This window comes from the organism of the source record quoted next, unplaced genomic scaffold, assembly GCF_019419815.1.
Source record: "Pyrus x bretschneideri cultivar Hongxiangsu unplaced genomic scaffold, Pyrus_bretschneideri_v1 Contig24, whole genome shotgun sequence".
NCBI classification, from domain to species: Eukaryota; Viridiplantae; Streptophyta; class Magnoliopsida; order Rosales; family Rosaceae; genus Pyrus; species Pyrus x bretschneideri.
In genome coordinates, this window is record NW_025999546.1 from 4381070 (window position 1) to 4393163 (window position 12094).

The window sequence follows — 12094 nt, forward strand, 5'->3', positions numbered from 1 at the left end:
CTAAAATTTGATTTTAAAAGAGAATATATTATTGGATACTCTAAAGGCTAAATTACATCTATACTCTCTGAAATTCAAACTTGATCTCACTTACTATCTGAAACTCAAACTTGGAGATAGACTAAATGCTTAATTACATCTATACTCCCTTTAATCCCCGAAATTGTCCAACTCTATCAAATAATAATTTAAAACTCTCGCGTTGGCAAGAACATGACCAACTTGTATTGAGTAGCCCCAAAAATTAAGAGAGGATCCTTGCTGAATCCTCTAATCATATTCATTCATCGTACATCATGCGGCCAGTTTTTTTTAGTATTGTTTATATTCAATTTTAAATAAAAAAATTTACAACGATTTCTAATCACACGATGTACGATGAACGGATGTGATTGGACAAGGATCCTCCTGGAAAGAAATTAATGAAAAATTTAGAATTAACTAAAAAATTGTTTAGATTGATCTAAAATAAATAAACAAAAATTGTTTCCAATTAGATAAAAAAAAAAAAAAAGTGAGCTCGTTGAAATGGGTTTATTTGACTGGCTCGAGGTTTGAAAGCCCATCCAGTTTCGGCCCAAAAACCCATCGGATCACGCATGAAAACCTACCGCGTGGACTTATTTTATTATTATTTTTTTGGTTGGAGACCTACCGCGTGACAGCCGTGACTTGACGACCAAGTAATTGGATTCCGAGTGGAAAAAGGAAGGAGTGAGACACCTTCTGGCAAGCGTAACTGCTCTGAGAAATTCAAGAGAAAGAGAGGGGTGTTGGGTCTGTATCATCACTGCTCTGAGTCTCTCTTCCCTGCTCCGCCGCCGTTTAGTATCAGTATCCGTCCGGTCAGTTTGCTTTTTTCAAATTTCTTCTTCTTTTTACTCATATTTTCTTGTGTTTCGTCGTTCTGTTTAGGATTTTCTTCTTCTTCTTCACATTATGTATAGGTTTGAATTATTGATTAGGGATTTTTTTTTTCAGCAGTCTAATTTCTTACTTTCTAATATTGTTCCTAAAAAATAACATTGTCGAAAGTAAAATATATACAGGAGGGTCGACATGCATACAATATAACAGATATTAAACAGTAAGCATTGTGCACAACATGTTAACATAGTGTTTCGATTGCCATCAAGGCCGGCTTTGAATGCAATAAATTTCGAGAATGGGTGCGGTAGACGTGATCAGGAATTTATTTGCAATCAAGATTCATGGCTATAATTGTTTTAATTTTTGGCTGGATCAGTATAACCTAATTTTGTGGCAAGATATCATCCATAAGTTTGTAGGGATGGATTGTGAATATCATCTAATAATCTCATGCATATAATTATATGCTGCTTGCTTAATGCTTATTCCTCTCCTTCCAATTTTAATTGCTTGGCTTCCCGTACGGGTTTTGTATTTGAGTTTTTTACTTTTTCAATTTTTGTTTTTGGTGACTTTATCTTCTTCTGATAAATTCAGTTCGATCTTGAAGTCGTTGTGCTAATTGTGTGTGTATAATTTTTAGTTGTAGGTCAGGCTGTTAATTGTTTGCTTCAACTGTTTTCGTACTCGATCCATCTTCATGATGGCCGATGCTCATGAGACTCCTGATAAGAACATTGAGCTATGGAGAATTAAGAAACTGATCAAGGGACTTGAAGCTGCAAGGGGCAATGGCACCAGTATGATTTCTCTCATCATTCCTCCCCGTGATAAAATACCTCGAGTTACGAAGATGCTTAGTGATGAATTAGGATCAGCTTCGAATATCAAAAGTAGGGTGAATCGTCAGTCTGTTCAAGGTGCAATTACATCAGCTCAGCAGCGGCTCAAGCTCTATAACAAGGTTCCTCCAAATGGCCTTGCTCTGTTTACAGGAACCATTGCCACCGAAGATGGCAATGAAAAGAAGGTTACGTTTGAATTCGAGCCTTTGAAGCCGATCAATGTGTCTCTTTACCTCTGTGACAACAAGTTCCATACCGAAGCTCTGAATGAACTCTTAGAATGTGGTGAAAAATTTGGTTTCATTATCATGGATGGTAGGGGGACTCTTTTCGGGACATTGAGTGGTAACGTAAGGGAGGTTCTTCAGAAGTATCGCATTGACCTGCCAAAGAAACACGGAAGAGGTGGGCAATCAGCTCTTCGATTTGCTCGCCTTGGAGAGGAAGCACGCGACAACCATGTTATCAAGACAGCAGAGCTTGCCAAAAGTTTGTTTATTAATCCAGCCACTAACCAGCCCAATGTTAAAGGATTAATACTGGCTGGATCAGCTGATTTCAAAACTAAGCTTAGTGAGTCGGGTAAGTTTGATCCCCGTCTGCAGGCGAAAATACTGAAAGTGGTGGATATATCTTATGGAGGAGTGGATGGATTCAATCAGGCTATTAAGTTGTCTGCTGAATTTCTGTCCAATGTGAAATTTATACAGGAGCAGATCTTATTAGGAAAATACTTTAAAGAGGTTAATGAGGATACAGGAAAGTATGTTGTTGGCGTAGAGGACACGCTAAAGGCTTTGGAGATGGGAGCAATTAAGACACTTATTGTGTGGGAAAATCTGGAGATCGATAGGTATGTGTTAAAGAATTCAAAGACTGATGAGATTGTTGTGAAATATTTCGACAAGGAGCAGGAAAAAAATATGAGCAACTTTCAAGATCCTGCCAGCCAAGGAGAGCTAAAGATTCAGGAGAAGATGTCACTGTTGGAATGGTTTGCTGATGAGTACAAGCGTTTTGGTTGTGCTCTTGAGTTTGTCACCAACAAATCACAAGAGGGGTCACAATTCTGTCGAGGTTTTGGGGGTATTGGAGGGCTTCTCCGCTACCAGCTTGATATAAGGTCGTTTGACGAGTTTGGTGATGATGAAGTGGATGAGGATGGAGAAGTTTACGATGTTGAAGAGGCTGCTTATGATTCAGAATAGGAATTACTGAACTTTTCCCCAATGCTGGTGCAGGAAAGCAGGGGTGAAAAAGCCTGCACCAGCGCGCATGGGGTAGTGGCAGCTGCTGCTGCTCCTGAGCGGTGCTCCAAAACAATTTCAGGCTCGACCAAGGTTTATAATTTTTCTTTCTCTACATCATATTATTAAGTCTTTTGTAATGACTGGTCCTCTTTTCAATTTTTATATCTTGAAGGACATTGCATTATCATCTGATTCCGAAAGGCTTAATGTGGTTATTGCATCTGGGTCACAAAGAGGTGGGGGTGAAAAAGCCTGCACCAAAGTTACAACTGCTGCTCCGGAGAAGTGCTCCAAAAAATTCTCAGCCCTGACCAAGGTTTGTATTTATTCCCCCTTCATATCATATCCAACACTGTATCTTTTGTAAACACTGGCCGCTTAATCATCTTTTATTTCTTGAAGGACACTACATTGTTACCTGATCCTGAAAAGCTTGATGTGGCGATCGTTTCTGGATTACAAACGGGCTGGACAGATTGATCTATCATTCTGAATGAGGATATTGTGCTAAGAGGACATTCCTTTGGATGATCAACAGTCAAGACCTTGTGAAGATATATAAGCAGATGAAGGATTGTGGTGATATCAGTAGTGCTTTTTGTTATTTAGTATGATAATTGGTGGTGGCTTTATTTCAACTTCAGTTAGGGTTTAAGTGGATTTATGTCATTATTAAGTTCCATTCTGGCTCATCATTGAGATCGAGCCTAGCTAAACATTTATGTTCTTGAACAAATACTATTCTGTCTACTTGTTATGAAATTCTATGGTAATATCTTTCCAGTTACCTTTCTCTTTTGACTTGGTCTCAAGGAGCTTAACATAGGATGTTAGAAAATCAAGCATATAATATGGAATTCTTATAGGGTACCTAGTGGAATTAACGAATCCCAGACTTCCATCTCGTTCTTACAAGCCTTCTTTGTTTGTAAGCAAGAGTGCCACCACTTGTAGGACTCAGTTGCTTCTAGCCCAGCTAGATTGCCTACGTACCATGTGCCCTAGCACATGGATCAAACCGACGTAGTTCTCTCTCGCCTACTCCTTGTAGAAATAAACTTTAGGGAGAGATATGTGAATGGTGTCAAGGAGAAATTCCACTTAGGAATTTCGGCTCGAGGCTGTTTAGAACTGATGCTCTAACCCTCACCTCATGACCTCTATTTATAGTGATCATGCTAGGCTTGGTGTTGAAGGGTTGGCATGGAGAACAATTTTATGCATTCAAGTTTGCTCAAAACTTTAGACATTCGATGTGTTAACCGATCGTAATTTGAAATCATCTACTTCGTTTTCCGTAGTTTTTAAAGCCCTGTCGGGCTCAGCTTAACACATTTGTGTATTATATGAATTCAGATTGGAATTACATTGCTTCATTTAGTTTCTTGTTGTGCACATTTTCTTGGACTCCCCTTGCAAATTTTCCTTGTGTTTTGTTTGTTACAGTAATTTATGTGAGTACGCTTAACGCATTTGCGTTTTGGCGAGGGAGAATGGCAATGTTGTAAATAGGTAAGAAATTGGGTGATTTTGACTTGGTATGCCCTTTAAAACAAATTTATTATCACGTGGCGTCTCGATTCAATAATACATTACTGTGTAAAAAAAAATTTGTACATGAAAACTCAGTATTGGATACAAAATGTCACATGGCGTTGAACTAGTTACTCTCGCTCGAAGACACTAGAATGATTATCCCTAAACAAACAAAAAAGAAAGAAAATTCTAAACCCCCACCAACCCGGCAACCCCCGTCGACACAATACTACACTCTCTTCAGCCTTTCCTCCTGATACAACGCATCTGCCCGCGCCCACCTCGTACGTGAGATCGTATTGAAACCGAAATGGTGCGGCAAACTCGATTGGTACTCACTACCAAATCTTGGAGAGATTGATTGACAACCGCGAATTGGTGTCGCCGAGTAACTCTGTAAGGTCGAGGCTTTGACATTTTATTCATTTTTACATTGATTTTTAATTTTTCTTTCAAAATAGTTATGATTTTTGTTTTCTTTCTACTTTAGGTCTGTGTGGCGCCAACAGAGCATGTCATCACTTAACTGTTTTCTTTCAAACAGACAGAACATGTCATCACAGAACATGTCTATACTTTTGTTTATACAAAGTCAATTGCATAGACGCGGTGGTTTATTCAGCTTGTTATATTACCTGACAGGGACAAGGAACAACTAAAACCCGAAACATAATAAAAAAGGGCAACGATATTCTTTCAAACGATTTAAGTAATGAAACTTGCAATGAACATGGCCGTCATAAGTGTAGAAATTTTCAGGTCGACGGGCCGAGGGCCCACTCCAACAACACCGATACTGTCCCCACTTAATCACCTGCACAATCCTCAGGTGTGGGGTTTTATCACAAAAGGCCTCGATGTTAGTTAGAGAGGGGTATTTCTATTTAAAGCACTATTCTCTTCTCCCTCTGTCCGATGTGGGACTGGGGGTTCCAACACTCCCCCGCACGTGAGACCCCACTTATGGGTCACACGTGAATTTCCACACATCGGCAACCACGTGGAGCCATGTCTGGACTCACCCAATCACGTGGGGCCAATGGGGACCCACCCAAACACGTGGCATCTTTGGCCTACGTGGACAATCACGCGGGGCCAACGGGGACCCACCCAATCACGTGGCAGTACGGGCCCGCCTCCTGGCTCTGATACCATGTAGAAATTTTCAGGTCGACGGGCCGAGGGCCCACTCCAACAACACCGATACTGTCCCCACTTAATCACCTGCACAATCCTCAGGTGTGGGGTTTTATCACAAAAGGCCTCGATGTTAGTTAGAGAGGGGTATTTCTATTTAAAGCACTATTCTCTTCTCCCTCTGTCCGATGTGGGACTGGGGGTTCCAACAATAAGTTGTACTTGTGCAATTTTCAGTGCTCAATGTTGTTATTGCAAGCTTTGTCTCGAGAACGCTTCACTTCTTTTGATTGTCTGATTTTGTATGCTCGTCACTTTTACAAACTGTGTTTGCTTTCTTACGGACAAATCCAACTATGGCAGTTGGAGAGATCTTTGTAGCTGCATTCCTTCATGTTCTGCTCGAAAAGTTGGCCTCTCGTGACCTCCTCAACTTTGCCTGCCAAGGAGGAATCGACAAAAAGCTGATGGAATGGAGGAAAATATTGTAGCAATTGCAGAGGTGCTGAATGATGCGGAAGAGAAGCAACTAATCAGTGAGGCAGTCAAATTATGGCTGGATGATCTAAAAAACTTGGCTTATGATGTGGAGGACATACTCGACAAGATTTCCACTGAGATGTTGCGACGCAAGCCAAAGGAGAAACAACGGGCTGGCACAAGTAAGGTACGAAGCCTCATTCCTAAAGTTAAATTGTTGCAATTTAGTATGAACTCTGAAATAAAGGAGATTACTCAACGGTTACAAGAAATATCTAAACAAAAAGATGAGCTCAGTTTAATATACATTGGAACAACAACTACAAAAAAGGCATGGAGAAGGCCCCCAAGTTCATATGTGCTAAGTGGAGTACCCTTTGTTGGAAGAGATGATGACAAAGCAAAGATTCTTGAACTGTTGTCCAGAGATGAGCCTGCTACTGTCAATTATGATGTAGTTGCCATTGTTGGCATGCCTGGTGTCGGGAAGACAACACTTGCTCAAGTTTTGGTCAAGGAAACCAACGATACAATGATACAGTTTAATTCTAAGGTATGGATCTCTGTGTCTGACGACTTCAATCTTGTAAGGGTAACAAAAACCATTATTGAATCCATCACATCTCAACCCTGCCATTTTGAGGAATTCGATAACGTCCAAGAAAGCCTGAGTAAGGTTTTAGAAAGTAAAAAGCTTTTACTTATTCTAGATGATGTTTGGGGCACATGTGACTCTGATATGTGGATGAAATTACAGTCCCCCTTTCGTGCTGGAGCACGTGGAAGTAAAGATTCTTGTGACAACCCGTGACGCTAAAGTTGCAAGAACAATGGGTGCTACTAAAGTTCATAATTTGCAGTGTTTATCTAATGATGATTGTTGGAAAGTATTTGAGCAACATGCATTTGACAATAACAATGCTCTGCAGCCAAATTTTGCGTTACTTCGAGACAAAATTGTTGCAAGGTGTGGCAGTCTGCCCTTGGCTGCAAGGACCATTGGTGATCTTTTACGTTGCAAAGAAATTGATGAATGGGGATAAGTTTTGATCAACAAACTATGGAGTACATCAAATGAGAGTGACATACTCCCGGTATTAAGATTGAGCTGTCACTATCTCCCTTCAAATTTGAAGGGGTGCTTTGCCTATTGCTCAATTCTTCCAAATTACTATTATTTTGCGGAGAAGCAATTAATCCTTCTATGGATGGCAGAGGGTTTGCTTCAGCTACCAGAAGAAGGAAAAGAAATGGAAGATATAGGAGGTGACTATTTTGCAGAGCTGTTATCTCGGTCATTATTTCAAAAGTCGAGCAAAGCCAATTCACTATATAGAATGCATGACCTTGTTGGCGATTTTGCAAGGTGGGCTGCAGGAGAGTTATGTTTTAGACTCGAGGATAAACCAAATGGTACGTGTTCTTCTAAAACTCGTCATATTTCTTACACTTCTGGTAACTATGATGGGATTAAAAAGTTCGAGGCAATTTCTAAATTCAATTTTGACAAGCTTGAGGCATTTTCTGAAGTCAAACGTTTGCGTACTTTCCTACCGCTTCCACTTTCAGATGATCCACATAATTATTTGCCTAGCCAGGTTATTCGTCATTTATTGCCAATTCTGAAATACCTGCGGGTGCTCTCTTTGTACGGCTATCAAATAACTGAGTTGCCAAATAAATTGGTAAGTTGAAGTATATGAAGTACCTTGATCTTTCTTACTCATTAATAGTGAACTTTCCGGAATCAACAAGCAAGCTTTACAGCTTACAGACATTGATATTAGGCAGTTGTTCTAAACTGAAAGCGCTACCTGCAAACATGAAGAATTTGACTAATGTGCGTTATCTCAGCAATTTAAACTTGCTGTCTTTGCAAGGAATGCCTCCACAGCTAAGTCAATTGACTAATCTGCAAACATTGACTAATTTTGTCTTGGGAAAGAGTGGTGAGTCAAGTGTGAGGGAGATTGGGCCCATGTTGCTTCTTCGAGGAACATTGCGCCTCTCAAGATTAGAAAATGCGATCGATGTTGAGGATGCAAGGCAAACAGACTTAATTAGCAAGGAAGGGCTTAATACATTGCAGCTGGAATAGAGTGACAAATAAGAGAATGACGAAGGTGTGCTTGACATGTTACAACCACATGGAAATCTAGAGGAGCTCACCATCAAAGGTTATGGTGGTATGAAATTTTCAACATGGGTTGGTGATCCTTTATTCTCTAACATGGTGCTTGTAAGGTTAGAGAATTGTAAGAATTGTGGATTCTTGCCGCCACTTGGGCAAATGGTTTTTCTCAAGGAACTTTATGTCAAGTGGAATGCCAGGAGTGCAAAGTGTGGGACATGAGTTTTATGGAAATGGTAGCTTTTCGTTTCCACGGTTGGAGACTCTTGAGTTTGAGGATATGCAACGATGGAAGGATTGGTTTCCTTGCCAAGGAGATCAAGGAATTGGAGTTTTTTTCTAGCTTGAAAAGCCTCTCTATCAATAGGTGTCTCAAATTGGAGGGTAGCTCACCTGAAAACATTGGTTCATTAGAAAAGCTTGAGATTATTCAGTGTGACAAATTGGTGGCTTCAATTGCAGGCTACAAACAACTTTCTACGTTACATGTTCAGGAGTGTAAAGGACTAGTGTGTGGAATTAGGGTTGACTTGGAACAGCTGAAGGATATTACTCTTACATATGTTCCAGAGTTCAGATTTCAAACTAAGGGATTCATGACAGGATTAAGGAAGGTTGAGAAGTTGACTATTGCTGACTGTAATGACCTGGAAGTCGCGTGGCCATACCTGATTTCTCTTCGCAATTTGAGTATTTCAACAGACTCCAAACTTCAACGGTTGCATCAGTTTGACATCACTTCAAACACTTTACATGTATAAATGTCAGGTTCTACTATCTATTCCAGAAGCTATTTTACCTCCTTCTCTTGAAACAATATCGATGGATATGTGCAATTCCTTGACCAGATTTGTGGGATTCCAAATGCCCCATCGGTTGAGGGTTGTAATTATAAGAGAATGCCAAAAGTTGAAATTATTAGATGACGATGAGGAGGAAGAGGAGCTAGAGGGGTCTTCTTTATCTTCTTCCCATTGTCGGAGGAAAGAGGATGCATCTTGTCTTGAAACTATGGCGATAGTAGACTGTCCATCAATAACTTCCTTTTCATCCAAAGGACAGTTATCTTTACCAGCTCTTGAACACCTTGAAGTGAGTAATTGTGACCAACTGGAGTCAATAAGCGATAGCTTATTACGGGATAACACTTGTTTCGAATTCATTGATATATATGATTGTGGAAACCTTAAATCCCTAACCAAGGGCCTATGCCACCTTACCAGTCTTCGATTTTCTGTCTTTGAAATTGTGGAAGTCTTGTTTCCTTCCCCAGCGGAGGGTTGCCAACAAGAGCCGCCAACCTTTTTTTCATTGCTATTACCAGTTGCTTGAAATTGGACGCCCTTCCACATGGCATGAACCTCAACTCTCTCGAGAAATTGTCAATTGCTTACTGCAACGGTTTGACACCATTTCTCGAACAGGATCTTTCCTCAAACCTTACTCATCTTCCAGTTTGGAAGCCTTACAATTGTAAGCCCCTCTCCCAATGGGGGTTGACATTGAACAGACTGACCTCTCTTAAGGAGTTGTGGCTCAGTGGTGTAGATCGTCGTCTGTCCTCTTTTCCTCCAGAGGGAGAAGAGATGCTGCTCCCAAAATCTCTCATAATAGTCAATATTTCACACTTCCCAAATCTGAGGCGCCTATCGAGCCAGGGCTTTCAATTCCTCACCTCTCTTGAATCTCTTGAAATCCGTGATTGCCTAAGTTAGAATATATTCCAGAGGATTTAGCCCTTTCACTTACACAACTCCGCATATACAATCACTATCCAGTGTTAAGAAAGAGATACAAGCCAGGTAATGCACAAGACTGGGCCGTAATAGCTCATATCCCCTACATAGATATTGGGGACTTGCCATTTGAACAATGACATCGTGCATCCTTGATCCCTCCAGGTTCGCAGTCCATATTTCGAGAAAAATCAAAACCTTATATGCTTTCAACACATTTGTATCACATGGTTCTAACTTTAGTTATGATTGTGTCTTATTATAGGGAGCTAGCAGGACATCATAACACTCAAACAATTGGAGTACAAATTACGCTAGATGCACAATTACAAAATAAAATGAAAAGTGCTCTTCTGGATTTACAAGATTACAATGTTCTCAACTACTTGTTTGTTAGAAGAAAATACGATTGAGTTGCATCAGCATATGCCTAAATATGATTGAGTTGCATCAGTAAATGCCTAAATATGATTGAGTTGCATCAGCATATGCCTATTCCTGTTTATATCTGTATCTGGATCTCGATAGAAACCTGAAGAGGCCTTTTTCCTTGATGCAGGATCAAACTGAGGTGAAGTGTACATGTGCAATCTAAAATGCTCCGTAAATATCACGCATTCCACAGAGTTTGCACTTTCTTGTCTAGTTCCAACCCGTTCCATCATTATTCTTTCCTGCAATCTCTGTGTTCACGTCTTGCACATTCGAGTAAGTCCAAGCTTTACGTCAATGCCATGGTCAATTATACCTTATAACTTTTTATGATTTGAAACACTTTAATCCTACTTCTTGGCACCCTTCTGTTTCTCTCTTTTTCCCCTGGATTTCGTGTATTGTATATGTAGTAAACGTTCGTGTATTTTGTTTGCAGATGTAAAAGTTGTTGGTCGGTTGTACAAGAATGAAAAAGTGGTTAGGCAATGGATCTTCTCGTCTTTCATTAATGTGAAGGTAAAAGAAGTCCCACATTGTGAAGGTAGTAGTATTTTTCCTCGCTACCATATCAAGACTTCAGGCGTCCCTATTTTATTGCAGCTCGCCATGCCGACTACTGAAGATCAATGGAGTATTTCGAATGCGTTTGGCAATGTGAGGGTGCTGAGTTTGTGTCAAGAATTTAGCGACAGCATAAAACTGGATTTTGGAAGATTGCTATAGGATTTAGAGTTAATCAAGCTAATGTTTTTTGGTAGGTTCAGTCTGGTCTTCTTTCACTTGAGTGAAGCCAAGCTTGTACAGCCAGTCTTGATCCATGAACGGTAGTGAAAAGTGCTTCTAAAGAGAATAAGTTCGTAGGGGAGGCCGAAGGAGAGAAGATAATTTACGTGAGTGGCTAGGGTATTTGCAGCAGCAAGTACATAAGGCATATGATGCTTTTTGGTTTCGATTGGTGACGGAAATTGAGTCCAGGCCGACACCTTTAGAGGAGAAAGAAAGTTGTTCTTGTGGTTTTTTGGGTAATTACTCACTCAAAGATATTGGTGTTAGTATCTTTGGTTTTAGTTTTGTGGCTTTTAGGGGAAGAGAATTGGTATGTATTTATCTTTCTCCATTTGTTCTTTGTTTGAGTGAGAGCTATTGAGTCAAGTGTGTGAAATTTGGGGTTTGAGAGTTAAAACTCTATCTGTAATCTCTTTTTTATTATTAGCGGAATTTCCTTACCATCTCCGAACTGGATGTAAGCTTATGCCGAACCAGCATAAATCCTTGTGTTATTTTGAATTGTTTGTTTTGTCGTATTTTTTTGTATTACTTCATTAGTTTTATATTTGACGTTTCTGCACAAGTGGTACCAGAGCTATGGGTTTCGACTTGGGGCTTTGCACTAGTATGTCTATGAAACTTTTAAATATGTCAGTGAAATATGATATTGAAAATTTCAATGGAATGAATGATTTTTTAGCCTTCGGTGTGCGAAGATACAAAATGTGCTAGTTCAACAAGGGTTGCTTAAGGTGCTAAAGGGTTTGGAAGCATTGCCAAAAGATTGGTCTCATAAAGAAGAAGAAGACGCTTTAGACCGAGGACATAGTGTAATCACGTTGTCACCATCTAACAAAGTTCTTCATGAGGTGGATGATGAGACTACTGCAGCTGGTTTATGGCTTA

General features: G+C 40.0%; 2 protein-coding genes across 3 annotated transcripts; both read left to right on the plus strand.

Moving 5' to 3' along the window:
• Positions 1–694: 694 nt before the first annotated feature.
• On the plus strand, positions 695–3763 carry LOC103929022 (eukaryotic peptide chain release factor subunit 1-3-like). 2 transcript variants are annotated; one of them, XM_048586072.1, is made up of 4 exons: positions 695–845; positions 1525–3055; positions 3138–3281; positions 3368–3763. In XM_048586072.1, exon 2 carries the CDS (start codon positions 1571–1573, stop codon positions 2921–2923), a length of 1353 nt encoding a protein of 450 aa, XP_048442029.1. In that variant the 5' UTR covers positions 695–845; positions 1525–1570; the 3' UTR covers positions 2924–3055; positions 3138–3281; positions 3368–3763. The 2 variants fall into 2 exon arrangements, with proteins under 2 accessions (XP_048442029.1, XP_048442030.1); XM_048586073.1 differs by having other exon boundaries at positions 706–845; positions 1520–3055.
• Positions 3764–6110: 2347 nt separating this feature from the next.
• On the plus strand, positions 6111–8216 carry LOC125478369 (putative disease resistance RPP13-like protein 1). Its single transcript, XM_048586521.1, has 3 exons — positions 6111–6710; positions 7255–7716; positions 7815–8216. Exons 1-3 carry the CDS (start codon positions 6111–6113, stop codon positions 8214–8216), a joined length of 1464 nt encoding a protein of 487 aa, XP_048442478.1.
• Positions 8217–12094: the final 3878 nt, after the last annotated feature.

Excerpts from the sequence above, each read along its gene's own strand:
- LOC103929022 (XM_048586072.1), top strand. The coding sequence starts at position 1,571 with ATGATGGCCGATGCTCATGAGACTCCTGATAAGAACATTGAGCTATGG.
- LOC125478369 (XM_048586521.1), top strand. The coding sequence starts at position 6,111 with ATGGAGGAAAATATTGTAGCAATTGCAGAGGTGCTGAATGATGCGGAA. Across the intron at positions 6,711-7,254 it reads ACGACTTCAATCTTGTAAGG|GGGTGCTTTGCCTATTGCTC; the intron begins GTAACAAAAACC and ends TCAAATTTGAAG. Across the intron at positions 7,717-7,814 it reads ATAATTATTTGCCTAGCCAG|TATATGAAGTACCTTGATCT; the intron begins GTTATTCGTCAT and ends GGTAAGTTGAAG.